Source organism: Dicentrarchus labrax, unplaced genomic scaffold (assembly GCF_905237075.1).
Source record: "Dicentrarchus labrax unplaced genomic scaffold, dlabrax2021, whole genome shotgun sequence".
Taxonomy (NCBI): domain Eukaryota; kingdom Metazoa; phylum Chordata; class Actinopteri; family Moronidae; genus Dicentrarchus; species Dicentrarchus labrax.
The window spans coordinates 26,024,526-26,049,852 of NW_026136721.1; the positions used below are offsets into that span (position 1 = coordinate 26,024,526).

General features: G+C 42.6%; 2 protein-coding genes across 3 annotated transcripts in view; one reads left to right on the forward strand and one right to left on the reverse strand.

The window, feature by feature from the left end:
* Positions 1-1,527: 1,527 nt before the first annotated feature.
* On the forward strand, positions 1,528-5,807 carry hadh (hydroxyacyl-CoA dehydrogenase). Its single transcript, XM_051386261.1, has 8 exons — positions 1,528-1,705; positions 2,508-2,636; positions 2,729-2,886; positions 3,191-3,317; positions 4,719-4,808; positions 4,895-4,967; positions 5,257-5,373; positions 5,497-5,807. Exons 1-8 carry the CDS (start codon positions 1,589-1,591, stop codon positions 5,613-5,615), a joined length of 930 nt encoding a protein of 309 aa, XP_051242221.1. The 5' UTR covers positions 1,528-1,588; the 3' UTR covers positions 5,616-5,807.
* Positions 5,808-7,344: 1,537 nt separating this feature from the next.
* Positions 7,345-25,327, reverse strand: part of lef1 (lymphoid enhancer-binding factor 1) — a 43,377-nt gene continuing 25,394 nt past the window's right edge. The window contains exons 5-11 of one of the 2 annotated variants that reach the window (XM_051386257.1): positions 23,276-23,366; positions 21,421-21,540; positions 20,477-20,639; positions 19,588-19,695; positions 17,663-17,711; positions 17,076-17,117; positions 7,345-8,889 (exon numbers count right to left, since the gene is read on the reverse strand). In XM_051386257.1, coding sequence (XP_051242217.1) covers positions 17,083-17,117; positions 17,663-17,711; positions 19,588-19,695; positions 20,477-20,639; positions 21,421-21,540; positions 23,276-23,366 — 566 coding nt within the window. In that variant the 3' untranslated portion in view covers positions 7,345-8,889; positions 17,076-17,082. The remainder of the gene's footprint in view (positions 8,890-17,075; positions 17,118-17,662; positions 17,712-19,587; positions 19,696-20,476; positions 20,640-21,420; positions 21,541-23,275; positions 23,367-25,327) is intronic. The other variant, XM_051386256.1, reaches the window with a different exon arrangement.

The following is a 25,327-nucleotide window of genomic DNA, read 5'->3' on the forward strand; positions in this document are numbered from 1 at the left end:
TTTAAATTGTTGACATTTTAGGATGGGATTCATTGTAGTCCTGTGAAGAATTTATGAGAAGACTATTCTTTCATCAGAACAAACATACTGTATGTGTTGCTGAGAAATTCTTATGTCAGTGGTTCAATTAAACAATTATGTTTTGAGTAAAAAGCCAGTGTGAAATTGGACCACTGCCCTAGAGCCACTGACATGTGCACCCTTAAATATCATCATTTAAATAACTTTTTTATATTCTGAAAGAACAATCAGATTCCAAATTGTCATTATAAGGAGTTTACTGGATAAACACTAAGGTCTCTAGAATACACACATACTGTGCAGAGTGGAGCTAAGATCAGGTTGAGAGAAGTGACTGACTGCAAGTTGGGACTTTCCAAACCAGCCCATGAACACCTAATGGGGGGATTAAGGAAGCTTAAGGATTTCTATTTGCTGATTTGTTCATCCATTTGTTTACACTTGTCAATGTGCTTCATTCATCCCCACCAGAACCAGAAGCAAACATCCACTTTCACTCCAAAATATTACAACTACTGTGCGAAGTATAATTTGGATTTATTTGTATTGTACTTTACTTGATTATTTCCATTTTTTAAAAATTATTATTAGCAAATTATCTTGAGTTAACTCCATACTTTTTATGGAACAGAATAGCCAATCTCAGTGTTTGATATTAAAGTTGGTGTAGCTGAAGCAAATTCTTACTACTTTATAAACATTTAAATAGTTTAATACATAACAAAAATGTATTTTAGAAATGTATCATTTTTTAACCTAAATACAGCTGTCAGATAAATGTAGTGGAAAACAAAGTACATTATTTACCTTTAGTAGTAGGTAGTGAAGTAGGATAAAGCAGAACAAAATTGTACTGAAGTAGGCCTACAGTTCTTGAGCAAAGGTACTTTTCACCATGGGTTAATATCTAACGTTACCTTTCAAAGTAATGTAATGGAGCAAAAAGTACAATATTTCTAAATGCATTTATTTTGAAAAGTAGTGAAGTAAAAGTATAAAGTAGCAAAAAAAGGTAAGTAATTTAAATAAAGTACCTCAAAATTTGTTGTACCACTGCTAATAGCTCACTAAAACAGTTTTGTGTTACCTGACTGAAAGTTAAGGTTAAACTACCAAACTACTTTTACTTTTGATATTTAAAGTAAAATTCACTTTGACCTTTTTTATTTTGAATGCAGTATTTTTACATCCCCTGTTTCTAATTCTGAATACTGGAGTCATATATTTACTTATATAATATAATATTTAGTAACGCCTGAGTTTATCTATGTGAAAGGTCATAGAAGTGTCCTCGTGGTCACGTGACTGTCGACCTTCTACCTATTTTATCTTTTTTCCAGGGTGGCAAAGTCATGACCCGCCCTACTCTGCCTCTGATTGGCTAGTACTCACTGCCTTCATTTGTTCGGAAGGCATGAGGAGGTGGGATTGGTTAGAGTTAGAGCAAGAACGTCAGGCTGAGCCAATCAGAGGCAGAGTAGGGCGGGTCATGACTTCGCCACCCTGGGACACAAAAAAAAATCGGAGCCTGTTTCAGTGCAGAAGTCCTGTATCAGGTTAATACAACATGGCTTTCTTCTCTCACCAAGTCTGCAGAGGTTTCTCCTCTTCGGCCGTCAGGAATGTCGTTATCAAGCATGTAACGATCATCGGAAGTGGTCAGATGGGTGCAGGGATTGCGCAGGTAAGCGACGAAACGCCTTGGGTCTCTTGTGTTGCAAAGTAGCTAGCAGGTAGCTTCACTGTAGCTAGCCAGCTGTCATGTTAAAAGTCCAACGAAGCATGTCCCAACTATCAACAGCTTGATTTGCCCCCCGCATTGTTTGCACACAGTAAACATGCGGCCGGTTCATATATGTCACCAATATATTGTTATTGTTAGTTTTACTAAATAGAAGCTCGCAGTTGTCTTATGAAGCTTGATATTTCCCTGATAGTGAATGGGTCTCCCGCCTCACTGCACAATCAACCATTGATCCCATGAGGAAGTTTAGACATAGTTGTCATTCATTAAACATAGCTCCTTAGTTTCCTCGTGGTGTCATATAACAAGACACTTTAAGGATTCAACTCAGATGCACTGAAGGGGATTTTAGAAGATGCACAAGTTTGCCACAAGGTGCCGCTGTACACACCCGGTGTCCTGTGCATTGCTACTGGAGGATTTTAGCTACATACCACATATTAACTGGATACAATATCACAATGTAGAAGTGACTATATTGTTTTTGTAGCACTTACTTGTGCATTGCATTGTGGGACAATAGTGTCCATCAACAGCATGTTCAAAAATCTGTTAGTTTGTAGTATGTCTGCTGACTAGGCTGTGATGAGTTATGATTTTTATTTGTGACACAGCTCTGGTTTATTTTTACATTTACTGTTTTAGGACCTTATTGAGAGGTTTAGGGTGGACAGTTTCAACGTATTTGCTCCCACCTCAACCTGACTGACACTTCCTCCATCATCTTCTATATGTCTGAAAGGTTGCTGCATCAACTGGCCACTCAGTGACGCTGGTGGATACAAGCGACGACATCCTTAAAAAGTCTGTCAAAGGAATTGAAGGGAGCCTAAGAAGAGTGGTGAAGAAGAAGTTTGCTGATAAGCCAGAGGTAAGACACAGTAAAAAATAAAAAAAAATAAAAATTAAACAGTGTAAGAGTGAAATGTGTGTCACTAATGGGAGATATCGTGTTTGTTTCAGGCAGGTGAAGAGTTCATCCAGAAAGTCCTGCAGAATGTGTCAACCTCCACAGATGCTGGATCTGTAGTCCAGGGCTCGGATCTTGTGCTGGAGGCAATTGTGGAAAATCTTAAAATCAAACAGGATATCTTTGGTCAGCTTGACAAGGTGGCACCACAGTAAGCACCATCCTTTTCTGTTTAATTTATTAGTTTATTAGATTACACACGAAGTGGGGCAGCAGGGTAACAACCAGAAGATCCAGCTGATTGCTGTCTGTTCTGTGTTTTGTGGTGCTCTGTGTGTGTTTCTACACTCATTATCAGTATTTAAAACCACAGAATCCATTTCATTTTCAAGTTCTGGTCTGAGAGGGAAGAGGGCACATACACATTACATTTGGTCACCTTCTTAGAGGACTATTATTATTATTATTATTATTATTATTAACTGCTTTAAATAATTCTGCACTTTGTGTTTTAGACACACCATCTTTGCCAGCAACACATCCTCCCTGCCCATCTCTGACATCGCCAGCTCCACCAGCAGGCTGGACAGATTTGGCGGCCTTCACTTCTTCAACCCAGTCCCTATGATGAAGCTTGTAGAGGTAAAATAATAAATCTGTGTCTTTCTTTTTATTTGTTTGTGTATGGTTTGTGTTAGGCTTTTACATTCAGGTTAAAACAACTTGAACAAAAAGACAAGAGGGATTCAGAATTAAAACAACAAGCGATAACATCGTGTGCACATGTGTGTCTATGCACGTGTATGTGTGTGTTTGTGTTGTCTGTGTATGCATTAGAATATATATGTAGCAGCACGAAAAAAAGGAAGTCTCGTTGTCCCGGTGACAAAAGAAATAGCACCTGGGACACAAAGATACAGTGTTTGGGACAATAGAGAAATTTATCATTACAAATGAAATTATTACTTTTATGTGTCATAGCCTATATATATGTTGTTAGGTGTTCAAATAAGAAAATGTGAGGTGTCTATGCTATGTCACACACATACATACACCCAATCAATCAGAGACACCAGTGATGCCAATTTGGCGATAAGTGACAAATTTAGTGACTTATTCAGTCCATCGGGGAAATCCCAATGCGTCTCAGTGGTTGTCTACAATTGTATTTAGAGCTGTTCACTTGAGGTCTGCATATTACAGGTGTAAACAAGCTCTTACTTTTCCTCTCCGGATCTCTGGATTAGGGTGTTCCTATAGTTTGTAAATATGTAAATAGTTAGTTTGACCTAGTCTCTCACTCTTTCTCACAAGTATCTGGATTGAGGTGTTCTTATAGCTTATATGTAAATTGTTTTAGAGCTTGTAAATATTTAAATAGTTCATTTGATCTTCTCCCTCGTGTGTGTGTGTGTGTGTGTGTGTGTGTGTGTGTGTGTGTGTGTGTGTGTGTGTGTGTGTGTGTGTGTGTGTGTGTGTGTGTGTGTGTGTGTGTGTGTGTGTGTGTGTGTGTGTGTGTGTGTGTGTGTGTTTTTTTACTATGTTACTTCAAATATACGATGTCCCGGTAGTAATGCAAAGTGTGTATGTACATTCCCATCACCGTATACCAATCAGAAACGGGTCTGCATTGCACTGCAGTATGAAGTGATGCATTTATTGGTCAAACTATTACAAATAAACAGGTCAAATCATGTTTTTTTTTTTTTTCAGAATTATCAAGATGGCTCTCATATACAGAGTTCACCACCTCAGGGTTTTTAATTCATTACTTGGGTTACATCTTCAAACAGTGTACAGAAGAGATTTATAGAATTTATACAATTCAATTTGTGGGACTTTATACACACATACATATTGTTTCAGTTTCTTCTGTTTCAGCTTTATGAGGGAAGGAAATACTGAGAATTGAAATATTCCCTAACATAACTAATAAAGTGTGAGCCCGGTTTGAATGTAGACAGATGCATTGAGATTATTCACCTTTTCTGTCAAGCTAAGTAGGATTACAATCAGAGTTGCTGAAGTATTTCTCTTTCACAGGTCATTGGAACCTCAGCAACAAGCCAAGAGACTTTTGATTCCCTGCTGAACTTCAGCAAAGTGCTCGGAAAAACGCCAGTGTCCTGCAAGGTAAGATGGGATGTCAAACTATGTGTAGTCTCTTTTAAAGATGTATTTAACAGCCCACTCACAGCATCCAACGTCTCTTTATTCAGGACACACCAGGATTCATTGTAAACCGCCTGCTTGTTCCCTACATAATGGAGGCCGTCCGGTTGCATGAGAGAGGTATAAATACCCGCACAAGCACCAGTAATGTCGATAGGAAAGTTGCCATAATTTGTGTATTGGGATTATTCACTAGGAGTAAGTGTCCATAACTATGTTTCTTTGGGATTTTAAGTGGTCATTTTGGGGGAAATTGAAAGGAGCTACACAGGTCTTTCTTTCACATTCATATTTAAGTGAACAGCATCAAATATTGGGGCTCTAATTCAGTATCCCTCAGGATTATTTAGTAGTTTTTGATTGATTTCTGCAGCTTTGCATGTTGTTGTTTTTCTGTTTTCAACCTCAGGTCATGGATCCAAAGAGGACATCGATATTGCCATGAAACTCGGTGCAGGTTATCCCATGGGCCCCCTTGAGCTAGCTGACTTTGTGGGACTAGACACAGCAAAGTTTATCATTGATGGTGAGTAAAACTGTGGAAAATACAGGTTTGGATATCACCAGCCTTTGATAATATGAAACCGCTTCGAGTAAGGACAATGATTTGATATGTTAAATGTAAAGTCTTTTCCTTTTGTTATTGTAGGGTGGTCTGCAATGGATCCCAGCAACCCACTCTTCGCCCCGAGCGAACTGTTGAACAAGAAAGTTGCAGAGGGAAAATTGGGCAGAAAGACAGGAGAAGGATTCTACAAGTACAAGTAATTTAGTGTTGCAGTGTTTTCAGAAAATAAGCCATCTAACAAGGACTAATATGATACAGAAATATAAAAAGTGCCTGTGCCTTCTACACTGAAGGTCAACTTTTGCCTGTCAGTCCATTGTCTAATGGACGTCCACTGATTTACATCTTTGTTTGTGAAGAAATTAATTCTGATTAAATAGACTTTTCAAATACTTGGTGTCTGTTCTTGTTGTTGTTGGAGTGAAAGGTACACTTACATGAAGAACAGTGATATTTATGCTAAACATAAAATGTGAATGCCTCTCAGATCTACTAGAATCTGTGCAACTGTAGCACAAATAATATTCATGTATAATAATCTATCCGGTTTTCAGTAGGATTGGTTGTGCCACACAAGACAGTGCTGTAGAAAGTTACAGATGTGTTTAATGTATTTCCTTCCTCATAAAAACTTTTGTTAAACCAATTTTTTTTTTTTTTTGAACATTTTAAAACCTATTTTTTTATCCATTTACTAAGCAGCAGTCTTCTTCCCTCCCTTTGCTGGCACATTACTGCCACCTGGTGGTTAATCTGAAGCTAATATGAGGTAAGCTGTCTGAACCAGACAAATTAAGTGGATATATTCCTATATTAGTCTTCCCACAAAATTCCCACTTTGTGTTTCCACTGCAGCTTAAACACTTTGCAGGGAAACACCAATAGATTTTTTTTTAACTGAAAACATATCCAGATGATTTATTTAACTCAGACTGCCAGGTATGAACAGGAAGTTACAGCAAGAAAAACCTGTTTCAGTGTTCATAAGAGCCCTATTGTTTGTGAGGAGACACTATTGGTTATGAAGTCATATAAAGAATACTGTGTGTTCAGTAAGTTGTTTGATTTTTTTTTTCCACATTACCTTGTTAAAAACTTTAAAATTTCATCTACTCCTTTTCCCTCATTGAAAAATCCAGAATCGTTTCATTATTAACAGTGAAGGTCAAACACCTAAGTGGAGTAACACTAAGCAGAGAGACTTTGTCGTTATTTATATCATACTTAATCTTTTAGTTTACTTCATATTGTAATTTTATTGTTACTTCTGTCCGTGTTAAAGGGGTATTTGGTGAGTTTTAGTGCAATCGAGACAAAGGACCAACGTAATTGTGGGCTTTATAAATAAAAGTGACTTCAATGAATCATTTGTCAGATGCTGTTATAAACCATTGCACACTTTGGGAATGGTTATCCTTACCACTTGGTTTCTGGTAACCCAACAGGAACACAAGGTGGTGCTGTTTTACTGGAAATCCAAGCAGCACAATTCAGATTTGTCTATAAATAGAATTTCCCTTTGATCTTGGCTCTATCATCAAAAATGTTGTGTTTACTACAGAAATTCGATTCTAATTCAAAACCTGAAGAGGTTTTACAGAATTTTAAGTCTGTTTACCTTACCATTTTTTACACTGAGACCAGAAAAAAAGACAAATCTCATCCTTGAAATCAACTTGTTACACAATTGAAAGGTTTTTATATTCAGATGATGTAGGTTTCTCTTTTCATTACCATTGCAATAATACTGTATTATAAATGTAGCCCCAAGCATTGTATGCTTTTGGACTTTAAATTGCTTGTCAATTTCTTTAAGCTTTTTGAAGTTTCCACAAAGACTAAAAACATGTCATATCCAGTGTGTGTTATCCTGCTTCAGCTCTACCACCTATCCATACTTACATTATAATCTCCAAGGATGACACAGACTGTTACATCTGGCACCTCTAGCTCAGGTCTTTCTACCACACGAGTGATCAAATGAGCCAATGGTGCCTTTTTATTTTTCTTACAAAAAACAAAACAAAAACATGTTGAAACAGTTCAAATATGACCACTTGGAAAGCAAAATGCTATACCAAGATGACAGTGACCCAAAACATGATAATAAAAAAAGGAATTCATCAAGTAATACTAAAATAGAGCATTAAAATCAAAATGTTACAGAGATGCTTGCATGGAATAAACAACATGGCTAAAGACCACACTATTAGCTACCAGAGAGAAAAGACAAAGGTCCATTGCAATAAAAGAAAGACTGCCAAGTGCTGGGGTAAATATATATATCTGCTTCATTTGTCATGTTTTAGAACAATAAAATATAGGCCTCTGAGCTATCACTCTCGCCTTTGTCCTAATGTTGCCTGCAAAAATACCAAGAAAATTGACATATCCTGACAGTTTTAAAAAGTACACATACTGAGCATTATTTTACATCTGAGCAAGACTCGAGGTCACTATTTGTTACAAATAGTTATCAAAAGAAGCCTTAAGTTTCAATTTTCTGCAAGACGCTTCAACAAGAAAAATGGCTTTCCTGTGTCCAAAGCTTATTTTCATATATATACCACTATATAAAAAAAACAATATTTAAAAAAAAAAAAAAAAAAATCACAAAAATATACACCGAGAAATTGAAACAAGGGTTCAAGATACAAAAAAAGCATTCAAAATAAAACTCAGTCTAAAATAAAAAGCAAATCAAAATGTTGATCCTTTTTTGCACCAACTGGTCAGCAACGAACTAAAATGGCGTCTTGAGGACGTTTTCTTAGACAAGATGAGATCCCTCCATCTTCCTTTAGTGCAGTCTAAAAAGAGGTGTTTGGTCGGGCAGGCGAAACCCCGAATGGTCTCAAAAATCCAGGGAGAGAAAGACACGGGGGCGGGGAGGTGGTGAGGGAGTGAATGTCGGCCTAATGAGCTATACAAAGGAACCGAGGTGACAAATAAATTACAGTAACTTAGGAACAGGTGTTTGGGAGTGTTCGGGCAGTGCAGTGGAGAAGTTTGTGCTGCTGTTTTTCAGTGCAGTGCCTTGGATTTGCAGTAAAGCTGATTGTAAAGGAAACTGACAAAACACAGACGTCAAATTGATGTTTTTTTTCGGTGAGAGAACGTGGTTGCGTGAGGGTGCTCCTACGAATCGTGATTGTCTCGTTCAGTTCAGTTCAGTGTCTCTACAGCAGGCGCCTTCAGGAAGGGAGTAGAGTCAAACAGTGAAGTATTTTTGGTGGTGGTGGTGGTGGTGGTGACTGTGTTGAAGGAAAGGGAGTAGGGTTAGGACGGGGTCGGAGGGATGGGTAGGTGGGGGAGAGGGGAGTGGGAGGGGAGGAGGAGGGTCCTCTGAGAACTGGAGGCTTCAGTTTTGGAGATTTAAGGGTCTTCATGGAATCTAACAGGCCTCCATCTCTAGCAGAGGGCCCGTAGCTGCTGCCTTCGCTTTGCATGTGGAGAAATTGCTACGTTTTCCTCCTGGAGAAGAAGGAGAAGAAAAAAAAAGGGGAACAAAAGAAAAGATGAATCAATCAACCACACTATGAAGTAACTGCATGTGTGCATACACAAAAAAAAAAAATGCCGCTTTATTTTTCTCCTCATCAGTGAGGGAGGAAAAAAAATTAGAAACACATCAGTAACCCACACCAAAACACTGGTCACATTCACGTCACATTAACCAAAACCAGACCTATCAAGATGACTCAGAATGACTCGAGTGTGTCTAACCATGCAAGCATGCCTCCCCGGCTCGGGGAGTGACAAATAACCTGTCATTACCATCTACATAATCCATCATTATTTCTTTTTTCTTCATAGTGTTGTAGCTGATTGAATGAACGGCGCTGCAGCAGCGTTGAGCAAAGCCCTGAACTACAGAGGGGTTATAGGTCAGTGACAGGATGTGGGCTGGTCGAGCTTTGATCTAGTCTAACATGGGGGTTGCCGTGACCCAGCTGGCAGTGCTCCACTCTTCTTTGCCCTCCCCTGACTGACTCATTCCTCCTCTTGCTCACTCAAGGCGCGCACCCAATTGTGTAGCTTCTGGTTGACATTTTAGGCTGCAGGTGGGCGTTGGGGAAAACAAGACGAGGAAATGCTCTCCACACAGTTGGATCGCCACAGTGACCCAGTTGGTTAAAACTAGCAGAGTTCATGGAACCGTGGTGGTAATTATCTGAGACAGTGCGGTTGGGGTACAGATTGACACTGCGGTGTAAAAATGTTACCTGACTGCTCAATCTACTTCACAAGACTCTCATGGAATTGGCCCCTTTCCCTGACAGGGAAATTGTTCGTCAAGCTGCAAAAGTGTTCTTTTCCCTCTCGTGATGCGGGCTTGAGCTAACATAACAGAGTTAGCTTCAGTTATTGACAAGCCAAGGAGAGTTATTTTAGACCCTAGCAGCATCAAATAGAATCTGTGATCAAAGTGGAGAGGCAGAGACAGAGGTGGATGGATGCCTCCTGCGACTAAAAAGATGGATGTTTTGTGAAGACGAAAAAAGGAAAAGAAACGGTATTAGTTTGCTTTTTCCCTTGTGGCAAAGCCAAGAGTGTGTTTTTGTAGGAGAGAAGTCAGCTGAGCCCTGCTGCTCACTGCATCTTTACACTCAAAAGTCTTAACACACACACACACACACACACACACACACACACACACACACACACACACACACACACACACACACACACACACACACACACAAACAACACACACACACACACACACACACACACACACACCACACACACACACACACACACACACACACACACACACACACACACCCTGCAGACTGCTTTACCACATGTGGATAAAAGGGAACAGGACAGAGGCCACCTTTCCCGAAGAGAGCTGACCCTGTGCTGCACAGAGCAGAAACTGAAAGGAGCACAGCGCTCAGAGAAAGAGAGAGCTCCTGTCGCTTTTATTTACCTCCGCCGCCCTCTCTCTTTTCATCCCAGGATCTCAAAGCGGGCCCGCACGCCCGGCACTGCACCCTGTTTCCTGGGGAGCATTTTTCCTTCCCCCACCACAGACATGAAAAGCGCTGGCCTTCCTGCCTGGGGAAGAAGCCTGAGGGGCTGCGGGCAAAAAGTGTGGGTGTGTGTATGTGTGTGTATGTATGTGTGTGCGCAAGTTTAAAAAAAAAAAAGGTTGGTGGTAACAGCAGGGGTGTGTATTTGCGTGGTGGTTGGTTGTAGGGGGCACCAGGCCAGCTCTTCACAAGGTCCAGCCGACACAAACACTGGGATTCAGGAGCAACTTGACCCCTCCTCTCCTCTCCCCTCCTCTCCTCTCCCCTCACCTACCCTCCATCTCCTCCACCACCTCCTCCCTCTACATTAGCGCTCAGGAATGCCGGCTGGACTTTTTTGCAGGAAATGAAACGCTCCTCTGTTCAGAGTGCTAGCGAAGGTTTAGTCCCCCCCCCCTTCTCTCTTCCCCAATTCCTTTCCCTCTACGGGACGGAGGGAGGAGGGGAAGGAGTCGGACAAGCTCTCGCCCAGCTTTTGAAGTGTGGGAGGTTAAGATAACTGGCACAGCCTCGCGTCTCAATCGGCGCTTTCACCTCCCAGGCCAAATCAAAGCGCCCGCAGCTGGGGCCCGCCTGCCTTATAGCCCCCTAACCTCCAAACCCACCGAACCACCCACCTCCTCAGCTCCGTCTCTCCCTACACACAGCTCTGGGGTTTCTTTTGGTGCCATTAAAAAAGGAAAACACCGCCGACAAATTACTCTAAAAATAAGCCAAGTAGAGAGAGGTGTCTCCAGCGCAGGCTGAGGCGCAGACTTTACTATGGCAGAGGGAAGAGGGGAGATTTGGAGGAGAAACGAGAGGGAAGGAGTCACGGTCTGAGAGAGATTAATAGCAACTTGGATCTTATTTTTGTAGTTTTGGCCATCATCTTTGTTATCGGTTATGATTAACATTGTAGTCACCAGGTTTTTTAAGATCTGGGAACATGGTAACATCGCTATAAAGAAGTCTGACAGGGCAAGTGTGCAGTCAGATGATTAAACAGGTTGTAGAACAAGCCACTTTATTCAAAGGAATTTACATAACTAGGTAAACTGTGATGTTTAGGTCATAATTTTACTGTTTGACCTCATGTTGTCTTTTAAATCAGTTTGGCTCACCTGGAGGGTTTGTATCCAATTTGTCTTGATTGTCAGGAAGCACTTATTTCTCACCCAATTGGACTAACAATGCACCTAGTGAGTACAATCTGATTGTTACCGATGACGCAATGAAGACCAAAGATAGGAAAATGACACCTAAGCTGTAATAAATGTCAGGGCACAAATACCTTAATTACCTGCAGCCCTACCTGTGAACCAATTTTTGATGATCATTTTCATTATCAAGTTACTTTATTTTATTTATTTATTTTTTGTGTAAAGATTTTTAGAGAAATGTTTAAAAGAGTTAAAAACCCAAAGATGTTGAAGTTATTGATATAAATCTGAAAAAAGCAGCTGAATCCAGTAAATGTTTGGTACTTTTGCTTGTAAATGACTTCAGATTACCCAAATTGTTCCGCATGTGTTACAAGAACCATCACTGATGAATGTCATTGGTTCAAACAGAACAAACATTTCTATCGGTGTCTTTCATATCTAACGAGTAGATGAATAATGACGCCGCGGCCCCTTTAATTTCGACCTGAGATCCAGCAGCTACACAAAGTGCCAACCCTTTGTTACATCATCCACTCAGTTCAGTCTGACTCAAGCAAACAGACTCGAGAGCTCCACTAAGTAATCGTCCACACATTTAGATTCAAGTCTTGGCAGTGACCTTTCCTGGATCGCACAGCTGGCTTTGGTGACACCTTTTCAAAGGAGCCCTCTCTCTTTACATTTGTGGCGGAGCCGCTCTTTAAAACACCAGGGAAAAATAAAAATGGGGGCCAATTAAACAACAAAAAAAAGCAGCACCTGGAAGACAAAGCGATGTTTTAAACAAAATGCTGCACACAGTCAGCACTTTCTCTGGCCCTGAGACATTCAACATAAAAGAAAATCGGCTCTTTAAAAAAAAAAAAAAAAAAAAAAAGCTTTGAAATTTTTAACCTCCAATCAAAAGGCGGGCTCAGGGGATGTTCTCGCTTTTCCACAGGGGCTATCAGAAACTAACAAGTCAGTCAGGAGGGGCTAAATGGGTGAAGAAAAAGAAGAGGGAAGACGGTGTCTGTGTTAAATATTGGAGAGAAGGGAAGGGTGGGGTCTGATTGTGGTCGAAAGGGGAAAGGGGAGGGGGGGAGTCACCAAAACCCCAAACCTCAAGCATGTGTGGGTGAGACTAGGGGAGTACAGGAGGGTGTGGGAGGGAAGGGGGGAGGCGTTGCCCACATCTGAGGCGGCATTGCTGGGGGCCCGGGCAGCTGAAGTCTGGCCGTGTGCCCCCGCACAGCTCAGTCTGAGCCGCTGCAGGCCGGGGGATGTCTGCAGGGGGGGGTTGCTGCACATTCAAAGAGCCTAGCACAATGACTGCTCCCTCTGCTGTGGTCTCGCTTCAAAGTCCTCCGCCGCCACTCATATTCTCCGTCAGGACAGAGGAGAGAAGCAGGAAAAAGGAGGAGCAGGGAATGAGGGGAGTAAATAGGTAGAAAAAGAGGGGAAGAAAAAGACGGAGCTGATGGCGTGAGGCTTTCCCCTCCTCTAACAATGGCCAGACTGACTAGAGTAAAATAAAAATAAACAGCGCTTCCTCCGGCCCCACCGTCCTCTTCCTGTCTGTACCCCCGTGTTACCTGGGGGCCTTTTCATTCAGAGATAAGCATCTCATGAGGGGAGCGTTTTTTATAAGGTCACATATCTCCGCCTCTCCCAAAGAAGGGCCTGCAGTGCCTGGAGGAGCCACAGGGGTGAGGCTGTGTGTGTGTGGGGGGGGGGCAGAGAGAGAAAGAAAAGGAAGTGGAGAAGACATCACAAAAACGCCAAGAGACTGGACCCTCATACTGTTACTGCAGCTGGCCAAACCACAACACAATAGGCCCGTGACTCAATCAAAACAAATTTCAAGCACCAGTCTAAACAATGGGAACACTATAGCTGCATTTTCTCACATATAAACATAGAACCTTAAGTGGGTTATACCCTCCCCTCTTAACATTTTTTTTCCCCCCTCCTAAAAGTGTCAAGTAAGGCTTCCAGGCCAGGATAAGACAAGCATGTCAGTGTGTAAGATTTGTACTTCTAAGCTAAAACCACATATGCATACTTAAATTACATAAAGTTTGACATACTGCCGCCATCTAAAAAGTCTATGTACTAAGTGCTGAGAGGGTCATTTTTCTTCACAGAGTAGGCTTTGTGGAGGTCAGGGGAGTGAGAGAACGGGAGGACTGTGGGGGTTAATGTTTCCGATTCTATTTCCTCCCACCCAGAGAAACATTAGCCGGGGCGTCGCTCTGATTTAAGCCCAAATCTCTCTCCTCCACCTCCCACTCATAACTACCCCCCCCCTTTTTTTTTTTCGTGAAGTAGTACAGTTTTAAAAACATCCTCTCATCTCCTGTGTGCAGCTCAGAGCGAGACCCACAGTCTTTTTTATTTTTTTTGTGCGATTCGGATTCCTTCCCCAATTATCCCGGGTCACTAATAAGGCGGGGTGTGGAGGCACTGGGCTGTGCCGCAGTGGCCTAGAGGCTCGGTGCCAAATTGAAACGACTCGGGAAATAGAGGCAGACGCTGGATCTTGTCTAATTGCAGCCCGAGTGTGTGGCTGACTGCTCAGATGTATGTGTGTGTGTGTGTGTGTGTGTGTGTGTGTGTGTGAGAGAAAGTGTACATAGGGTGTGTTTGTGTGGGTCTGTGTTGTGTGTGTGTGTGTGTGAGAGAAAGAGAAATGTACAGAGAGTGATGAGGGTCTGAGAGAGAGAGAGAGAGAGAGAGAGAGAGAGAGAGAGAGAGAGAGAGAGAGAGAAATTTGATGAGAGGCAACAAATAAAAAGAGAGAAGAAGGGGAAAGAAATGAGGGATGGAGACTGAAGGATGAGTGGCAGTCAAGCAAGATTGGGTAAACTCAGAACTTGGGAGAATGAGGGATTTTCTTCTGGCCCTTTTCTTACCCTCCCTCCCTCCCCCTCCCCGTCTTGCCTCTTTTTTCCTCCTCGCCCATCAAAGTCTTTTGACAGCTGACTTCTGGCTGAACACATCAGAGGGAGGAGAGCCGGGGCACGACTGAGACAGAGAGAGGAGGAGAGAGGGTATAGCCACCAAAGCTCCTGCCTGAACAACACTTCCTTTCATGTTTCTGGACCGGGACATGTGGTTAGAGATGACCCTCGATGCACTTAACAGGCTTTATTAATTGTAAAGCATCATTTTTAGGAAGACATCCTGGATCATGTGATTGAAAATACAACCTCTTCCTCACGTGGAAGACATCCATTTTTGCCTGTCAACAAAAGAGCACCTTCATAAGAGTCTGAGCAAGATGACTCACATGCAGTTTTTATGGCAGTTTGCTAGTGTTTGCAACTCCGCGGCCCCTCGCCGGCCAGATTAAAAGGCCACCTTTGTTAAGAGTGTCTCCCCCCTGTGAAAAAAATGCGCAGTGGCTGAAACGGGAGAAAGCCTCCGGGGCATGTATGTGTCTCGGCCAGATAACCATCTGAAAGGCTGTGAATCAGCGGGCTTAGTCGGACAAAAGGCAAAACGGTGCACGCGAGAGAGAAACTAAATAAAAGAAGGGCGCAGGAGCAGGGAGGAAAGGTGGGGTAAAGCTGCGCATTTCCAGTCAGTGTGAGAAAAAAAAAGGGGGCCGGGGCACAGAATGACGAGGGGAAGAGACGGAAACCCTCATTTCACATTGTCAGAGTAATGACTTCTCAGAGTGCTGTTCCACTGTGGTGAGAGCCAGCTGTGTGGCGGGCCCAGTGTTTGACATGCTAAAGATAACAAAGAGAAGCAATGGCAAGCCAAACTCCTGGTTTGCCTCACAGGCAGAAAAACTCAGCAGAAGCCATAAAATATGTTAATATGAACATCTATTAAGTCAATTTTCCCTTCATAAAATCTACCTAGACTGAAACATTTCACTTTGTTATGCTGAACATACTTCATTATGACTGTACAAGCGCTAAAAATATTATCTAACGAAGCAAAATGTTCACTGTCTTTGAACCATCATACAAAGAGGTGTTCAAACTGTGTCTTCGAATTTAACTCATTAACAAATTTCCTTTCAGATTTTTCATATGGAGCAGAGACAGATGGGGTAGAGGCTAGGGCAGATGAAAAGAAATAGACAAACGAGTTCATTTAAAGATGTTTTTTGGCGTCTACACCGAGCTAACCTCAATCCAGCTCTTTGGGATCTGCATAAATTGAGGGCTTGGGGAGTTGTGGCAGTATCCTTGGTATTATGCATATTAGTTTAAGGCTGTCACTGAGAATCAGCAAGGGTGTCCATCCCGCTGCGGCTAGGCGCTGCTAATTATTGGATCAGAGATAAAGTGCTTTTTAGCGCTCGCTTTCTCTGCGCTTTGAAAACCGACTGTGGCGAGAGAGAAAAAAAACAGAAAAGAAAAGAAGCCCAATTTTGGTTTCAGAGAGAGCCACTGGGTCAGGAATCGATCAAGTGGAAAACCTTTGTCTGGTTGGGGCGATTTCGACGTAAGACCAGATTTGTCACATCTGCCCAGCTTTTTTCTGCTGCCGAAAAGGGAGCGGAACAACAGGATGCTACCAGACTCACAGGGAGGGAGAGGGAGGGAAGGAGAGAGATAGAAAGCAGGAAGATCAAGAGAGAGTACGGAAGACTGAAAGAGGGAAAATAGAGTTGCCTTTGCCACATATTGGGAACGTTAATCCTTCTTTTGACCAAAAAAAAAAGAAAAAAGGGACAGGTGACAGTTGAGCATTTGACATGGCATCTGAATCAATATATCTCAACACATCATTCACATGTAAAAAAAAAAAAAAAAAAAAACCCACTGCTGAGTGCCTTTGTCATGAAGGCATTATAGACACCCTGAAACCCCAGATACCATGAAATCTTGTTAAGGTATAGCATCTCATTAAGTTGCTGCCAAACAAGCTGCTGAATCCTGCTCCGCTTCACAAAGATGCAGAGAGAGACAACACATGTAGTCCATATGGGGCTGAGCTGACATCTTAGCCTCCACCAGCAGTAAGAAAAAGTTCAGCGCGAGTAAAACTGTTTTCAGATGTATCACTTAGTCCATGTTTAGAAAACACCAAGTGGATGAGATGTCTGATTTATTAAGCAATCATTTTTCCTTTTTATTTAGACTTTTTTTCTAACACACGATGGAAGAAACAAACCATAAACTGCTGACACAACATCTGACCTTTCATCCAAACAGCGCTCAACACAAAAACATTTAAAAATCAAGCCAGTTCAACACAGACACACACACGCGCACGTTTGATTGCACACACACACAAAAGGGAGAAAATCCCATGCCTATTGTGCTGAGGCCATTGAGCAAACTCCACACACAAAGCACAATCCCCCTTCAGGCCTTAACACCACTGACACAATGACTATGGCGAGGTTAGGGTGGACCTTTTTAGGATTAGTCTGTTAGTACATACTCTCAAGTCAGTGTTTAGCAGTTTAAAAAGTCTTGACATATATTGAACTGATCAGACAGGGAGGGGATAGAGGGGGTTTTTGTCTTACCATTTTCTCAGATGTACGCCGTTTTCATTCTCTGGCCTGTACCTGCAGAAAATTGCATCTTTTTTAAAAATTTTGAGGTATCTGGGCGGCATAGATCTTTAACCGTCCATTTGGCCTATACAGTGTACAGACCAAAAAAAAAAAAATACTGACATTTTACTTAAGATGTAATTCTCAATGGATTACAGTTGCAGTGCTGAGAGGAGAGGCTCATAAGCGCAGCTAAACAAGGTCAGCAGAAAGACATACTGTAAGTGCAGCAGGCAAACAAATAGTGCAAAGCCCAGAATCGGTAAGTAGTCGTATAGAATGGACAGACTAATCCCAAAGTAGGTGTAATGTGTGAGGACAAGGATGAGAGAGAGTGAAGGAATAAATGAATGGAGGGATGCATACAAAGAAAGTCTATAAGAAAAGTGAAGGACTTTTTTACAGCTCTACAGAGGCATTATTAAAAATGCAGCAGTAAACTGTAAAAGAATATGTGTCGTCTATGGGAAGATGGCGTAACTCACAACGTCAAGATGCGACAGACAAAAAAAAAAGAAAAAAAAAGAGAAGGAACTGGGACGGGACCATTCACTTACCGGGGGCCGTTTCCTGCATCTTCTCCCTCTTCCGCTTCTTCTTCTTTCCCTAAAAAATATACAGAGGAACACATAAAGTGTGGCTCCAGCACTCACGCTCACTAGACCACTCTGGTATCCTGCTGCTGACTGCCATGTTCACTCATCCCCTGCTGGGCAACCAACCAGCACCCCTTGGACTCCGGACTCCACGAGCAAACTGCCACGCTGAGAGGAATGGACCCAGCAAGCCTGGGCTAATGTTAAGCGTGCTCTACCTGCTTTTAAATGACTTACTTTCTATCACTATAAGGGCTTTTTTTAAGCTTGGACCATCCTAACCGGATAGAGGTACAGCTTGTCCTGCTGTTGTGACCAGTCTGTGCCATATTTCCACTACCTTTGAAGTCCCTCTAATGACAAATATTAACATGAAGTGCAATTAAAAATGCTCACTGTAATTAGGCTAGTCTAGCTCAACGACTGTGAAGAGCGACACTCTTTTTCCAGCGAGGTGGTGGGAGTGTGTAAGGATTTATAGCTTATGCTAAATCCCCAGGGGGGAGACTATAGGTATAGATAGCAGCGTAGAGTCGTTCTAGTCAAATATGAGCAGCACTTTGGTTTCCTGCTGCAAAGTCTGCTAATCCACTTATTCATGAGCTAATCTGCCTTCTACTGCTGCGGCAGACAGGGAAGAAGAAGAGACTAAGTGAGAGTGGGTGAGAGAAAGGATGAGTGAGGGGGTACACAGCAAAACTATGAATGCTACACGCTCCCCATGCCAGTGCGTTACCTATTTTGGGTGTATCCAGGCATGATGTGTTGTGCCTGTGCACAGCTGAGGATTTTGTTTGTGGGAGGGGTCACAGAATAGCGCTCACAGGAAACATTTATTTGTAAGAAATGTTTTGCGTTAAACATATCATTTCCCTTTATCTCTTTGGTATGCCAAGTAGAAAGCCATTTCACCACTTTTTTTTTTCCTACCCGTCAAATATGTTTGTACTAACAAAGCTGGAAATTAAATGGGAACTGGGCTAACTGTCACTAGCTGATGTTGTGTATCTTTAACTGCGCTGTGCTTCACTGGGAGCAGAGCTGCGAAAAAACCGTCTTCCCCCCCTCAGCGAGGCATTTTGGCAGCGGAGCAGTGGAGGCAGAAGGAGGAGGGATGCTGTCGGTGTCCGAGGGGAGGCAGATAAACACCACAAAGCACTTTGGTGGTGGAGTGAATGTGAGTGCCGGAGCCACACTTTTAATAAAGGCTGGTGCTCTCTCTCACAGATTCATACACGCCACATACTCAGACAGATCTGACACAACTTCCAAGCAAATACACAGAACACATATGCACGCACATACACTGTGATATACACCAAAAACAGACTTGCATCTTAAATCCAGCTGAACCTCCCACATTCGTAAACAAACTGGGCGGCTGGAGGAGCAAAGGTTGCTGCGGCTGATTGCTGTATGTACAATCAAGCCTCCTCAACTCAGTCTAACAGGTACTTTTTACATCCAAAGCTCCATGCTGATATGGAACATCAAAGACTGGCATAACCATTACCAGGCAGTTTTCGCTCACTGTGGCAATAATAATGTCCATGATACTACAAACCATTTTACTGTGGATGGTAATATAACAGTGAATCACAGTGTTGTGAATTACACATTAGGCTGAAACAAGGCTCCACAAATGAACCCCATTAGCATGGAGCCGACTAGTGTGAATTAGTGTGTGTGTGTGTGTGTGTGTGTGTGTGTGTGTGTGTGTGTGTGTGTGTGTGTGTGTGTGTGTGTGTGTGTGTGTGTGTGTGTGTGTGTGAGATTGTTGGGTGCCATTTAAGAACAAGTCATGCAACGCTGACATAAACAAACAACATGAATCAACATACACACACACGCGCGCACCTCTGGTAATCTGTTCTGTTGATACTTACATAATTGTCTCGAGCAGACCAGCCTGGGTAGAGCTGCATGTGGAGCTGCCGTTCCTTGCGGGCTAACTCATAATACTTAGCTTGCTCTTCCCGAGATAAAGCATGCCACTGTTTCAGTACAAAGGAGATTAGGGGGAAAAAATAGCATACAGTCAATTACTGGCATGCACTTGCATGTTGTCTGCATAAAGAAGTGTGCTGGTGTTTTGGTAAAAAGAGAAGAAAAAAAAAGAAAAGTCTTCTTTTCAACTTCCAAATGTTTGGTGTAGAGAGAAAATGGGGATAAAAGAGAGACAAAGAAGAAGGGGGGACACATGATGAAGAGATTAACATTCAGAGAGGGAGAGAAGAGAAGGAAAAAACTTTGATTTCCTATCAAAACACTGGTTCCAATTTAGCAGCGCTTTTTATTCAAACTATGTCAGCGAGCAATTACCCCTATGCAGGCCACAAACTAGGCTTTGCTGTGGCTGGCTGCCTCAACCGCTAGGCCTATTCGTTAAGGCTTTTAACATGGCTCTGTGGTTCCACTCTTTTCCCAATCCTCAAAAGGAACAAATTTTGTCATTTCCAACCGTGCCATTATCCAGGCATATTTTATTAAAGCCAATTTGATTAAATGTCAGTTAGATAGGCAGTCTGTATCTGTGCTGCTGAGCGAGAAGTAATTGGCCGGGGCAATCATTATGACAATAATCACAACTAGTTCATAAAAGACTGTATGTTAATAGAGAGAGGAAACCTTGTACTTTTTAAAACTAATTGGGCCTGGGAAGGCAGTCCATGCAGCCTCTTTAGAGCCATGGATTGAACTGTGATCTCTTGCTGATTTAACTCAATCAACAAAGATGAACTACAGCGACAAAGAGAATAAGGTCGGTGCACCTACCCTTCGTCCCAGGATCTGATTGATGGCGGCGCTCTCCTTCAGTGTGCACTCGGCGACCACATTTGCGCGCATCTCTTTCATGTAGAGCATGAAGGCGTTTAGCGGCTTCTTGATGTGCGGTCTTTTGGGTTCCTGCTCCTTTCTCTGTTCGTGCTGGGGTTTCCTGTACAGACAAAAACAACAACAACACGGATGGAGGTAAAGACGATGAAGAAACAAAAATCGGGGGAATAAAAGAGCAAAGCAACAGAGGAGGGGAAATTGCGGTGCCGCAATGGCGACAAAACCGGCGAGAGAGCTCTGATTGCTCTCAGCCAATGGTCAGGCAGCGTGCGAGGGGTTGCCACGTAATGGGCCCCTGTCTCTTTAATCATGTGCAGTTGCACAGTCGCAGCCCTTCATGCGGAGAGATTACTTCACCAGTAATGGCAACCAAACCTCTCGTCCACAGCACATTGGCAATCGCTTAAAACTGACACACACTCAAAAGACACTCTGCTCCCACTCCTGACTTACTTTCTAATAACATTTTTGATACTAGTACAGTCTTGGTGCTGGGATGGCCATGAATAATGAAAATATCAGTGATAACCACTTCAGGGCGCTCATAGCACTTCCCACTGCACACACTGGGGATGGGAATTCAGCTCATCCGAGCACTAATCTAGGACCTGTATCTGTTGCTGGCTAAGTGTGTTGTGATCCCTGAGGCCAAATGAAGCATAGGCCTGTTATCAGTAGAGCACGGGCCCTCGCTACTTATCTGCTCACATCAAGGGAATGAGAACAAGCCTCTGACGGAGGGTTTGTTAAGCAATGGCCTACTGTAGTGGTGGAGCACACAAATACCTGGAAGTATGTTGTCTCAGAGAGATAGAGGGGAGGAGGGAAAAAAAGGTGTGTGAAAGTGTTTGATGAAGGTATTTTGTGTTTGCAGGACTCACATGTGCATGATGTCTGTTTCATGCAGAGGCTCGTGTTTGACCTGTGGATTGACGATGGCCGGGTGGGGGATCCCTGTGGCGTGGGGACCTGGGGGGCCCGGCACCATGTGGTGTGAGAACCTGCAATAACAGCAGACTCTGATTAATGAAGAGGACCAAGAAGGACAGTAGCATGGAAAGGGTCCCCTTAAATGTCACCTATGTGAAATAGAAAAACGCAACAAGTGCAACAGCGGTCACAAACAAGGAACGAAATCCATCCACACATCTTTTTTTTAAGTTGTGCCTTGTATCTCTAGATCTTTTTTAGCACTGATTTCATCAACCTCTTTCTGCAATATCAGAGTAGGGAAGTGGAGCAGAGGAAAGCTTTAATGTCCCCAAGGGCCAATTTGGCATACAGACAGCAGTCAGTAATATTTTTTATAATATACTGATGGACACAGTAAACAAGACCACATGAAAATGTCCTTCCACAAGAGGTTGCACGCAAGATAATACACAAAATGATGTTTAAATGATTAGAGTTCTCTCTTATTTTTTTTTGCTTGTTGAACACTGTACTGTTCAGACCTCTAAAAATGATCTAAATAAACTGATTAACATGCAAGGGATAAGAAAAGGTTGGTTACCATTGGTTTATATGATTACATGGGCATATACAGCATATGTTTGGATCCAAAGAACCATAGTAGCTAATAAAGGAACGACAACTTTCTGTAAGTTGTGCTTGTGTATCTCACTGCAGCTCAAGAACAATGAAGATCAGGCAAAATAGGAGAACCTGACAGAAACGTATAATCGCCTTTAATTTGTTTGACTTCCTTTCAGAACTGCTTTGGATGTGTTTTTCTTTCCTTGTCACCGTCTTTAATTGTCTTCTGTGTTGTCATCAGTCTATCGGTGGGTCCATAATGTCTGTGTCTCCATTTTCCATTTTGTTCCATTTGTCTATTTCGTTCAACACTCACTTCATCATTCTGTGGTTATGTTTCAACTGGCTGCTCTTTTTGGAATAAATGTTTGTCATGGAAAAAAAAGATTCTTGTAAAACATGAAATTTACTGATCAGCAATGTTCAGTACTGCAAACACAATGCTTCTGCGGTCCAAGGGACTTGTTGTGAGGTACAAACTATGACCAAGGATCCAAAATTGGACCTCAACTGGAAAAGGGGGGGAAAGTTCCTGAATTTGGAGAAAGTTCCTAAATCTAAAAATGGGTTAATATACAGTATGTATGCAGATTTAAGAGGGTCTGGGGAGGAAAACAGGAGGAGAGCGTCTGGGCTTTAACCGCCGCCTGATCTTGCACCTTACATCTGGCTTCACTCAGTGTATGCCTAGAGCCCTGTCTTCACAAGCATCACACTGACAGAGAGAGAGATAGTGTGGAAGAAAGAAAGAATAAGAAAGAGGGAAAGATATGTTGACAAAAGGGAAAAAGCACGGGAACGGCTGTGACAAGGATGCGGTCAAAAAAGGAAAGAAAAGAAGTAAAAGATACAAAAAAAAAAAGTAGCGATGTTAGGCTCAGAGAGAGAAGTGCTTCCAGGAAGCTTTGATGGGGGTTAAGCAGCCATATGGTTATGCAGGGGCACGTATGTGGTGATGTGTTTGACATGTGCTGGGCACACAGAGGAGTGGTGAGGCTGAAGCCACAGCAGTGCAGCAGGAACAGCCAGAGGCAGACCTCCCCTGTGTACGCTGCTGCTGCAGGCCACCAGTCCTCCATTCATTACACAAAGCCAGTACAGTGTCAGTATGCATCTGATGGGAAGAGACAAGATAGTAATTGCCCCTTGTTTACACGACTCAACTGTGCATGCTTTTGCGTTTGTTTGTCTGTGACTCACCATCCCAGCGGTGGCGTGATCTGCCCAACTCCTCCAGGAGACAAGGAGTAGAAGTTGGGCATGTCTGGTCCTGGGTGATGCCTTGGCATTCCTAGACAAACAACAATGGTACACAACGGTTAGATAGCATTGAGGTTCGATACCAGATGCAATTTTTCAATCATATCTGCATCCCATGGATCTAAGCACCAATCAAAAGTGTCCGTAGCACTGAGGATCAAAAGTGGTGCCAAAACTGTCTTCAGCAACCCTTGTACAATAAAGAAAAACTTTATTGTGAGACCAATTTGTTTTAGCCTCTGACATTCATTATAAAACACATTACAAAGAACATTTAAACATATGAAAGAAAGAATAAATAATATGAAAGACAATCAATCCATATTACACACAGTTCCTTGTCAATGTCAATTGTTTCCATCAGTAACATTCATTCAGACAATTTTGGCCACGGCAATCTCTGGACTTTATCTTACAGAAATATGACAAAAAGAGAGCACTGGTATTGGATCAGTGCTTATCAGAATGAATGTCAAAGAAAGAGTTGGATTTATGCATCCATATAACGAGCAACAATGTGTGAAAGTTCATTCTTGACAGCTTGACAAAACTCAAGGTTTACTTACTAGCTTGACAACTGAGCGAACTCCATCTGCTGGAGAAGACTAAACTACGGTTGAAAAGCAAGTAAGTGGACCTTGAGTTACGAATGTTCTTTTTTTTTGTTCAAAACCTATTACTCGGCTTTTCCCATACTGCTTCACTACAAGTCAAGGACGGTGCACATGCCGGGGCTTAAATGCGCCTCATGACCTCACATTATACAACAGTAAGAAAAGGATAATATTTTCCCTGCTTAGCTAGAGTCCTTTCAGTGTGTTTCAGCATCTTTAAGCTGGTTAATTGAGGCTTCCTCTTTGTGACACAGGCTGCGGCTCTCCCTGTAGACACAGGATTGACTTGGACTAACTGTCCGTGGATCTTCGGGACTAAGCTGCTCCATCTCCAGCTCGCCTACTCCTGCTGGGTTTCAAGGTCAAGGGGTCCCTTTTTATAGGAAGTTGTCTAAGATAGATGGAAGGGGACTTAACTGGGAACAGGGCTGTAAGACGACTAAAATGTAACAAAATATTCTTGTTTTACATCTATCTGTTGTTTTTTTAGAGCAGAGCAAGTAATAAGAAGCATTAAAATGTGTCGATATTATGAAATGTAAGTGCAATGCGCCTACATGTGTGCTCAAACACACACGTACACACAAAGAATAGAGGGCAAAAGCCTCCAGATTAGCACCATCTTCTAATCCCTGCTGGAGCCAGTCCTTTCTCCCTGGCTCTATCTTTTCTCTTCCTCTCTCTCTCCAGGCTGTGGTCTGAAGGGGCCTCCCTCCTCAGAGAAGCAGAGCGAGCAAGGGGGCTTATATCTCCAAAGCCAATGTTGCAATGCTGGATTCATAGCGTGCATAGCACTACCCCCTGCCCACTAATCCACCACGTAACACTCCTAAGGGTCCTCCTGAGGGCAGAAGGGAAGGAGGCAAGGGGCGAGGCGACGAGGGAGGAGGAGAGAGCCCCAGCGTGTTAACCTTGTCACTCACACCCCTAAGGTGCCTAATTACTCACTCCCTTATTTCACACGTTCCCGTCGACACACAGCACAGCTTCACAATCGCATTTCCTCCCAAAACAAGCAACACTGTAAAACCTGAAAACAATCTATATTCAAGTTATTGTTTCGCATGTCATATGCATTTTTTTAAAAGAAATTTAAATAAGGGTTAGATGTAAAATGTTCAAAGCCGGCCCCCCTCCTGCTCGACCTTCCATCCAGCCCTGTGCATATTAGAGCTCATAATGAGAAAATCCATGATTGTTTTTCATAATTAACGAGCAGATCAAAGTCTGAGCCCACTAAGGAAGGCAGAGCAGCAATTGGTCGATATGAGAGAGAGAGAGAGAGAGAGAGAGAGAGAGAGAGAGAGAGAGAGAGAGAGAGAAGAGAAAGAGAAAGAGAAAGAGAGAGAGAGAGAGAGAGAGAGAGAGAGAGAGAGAG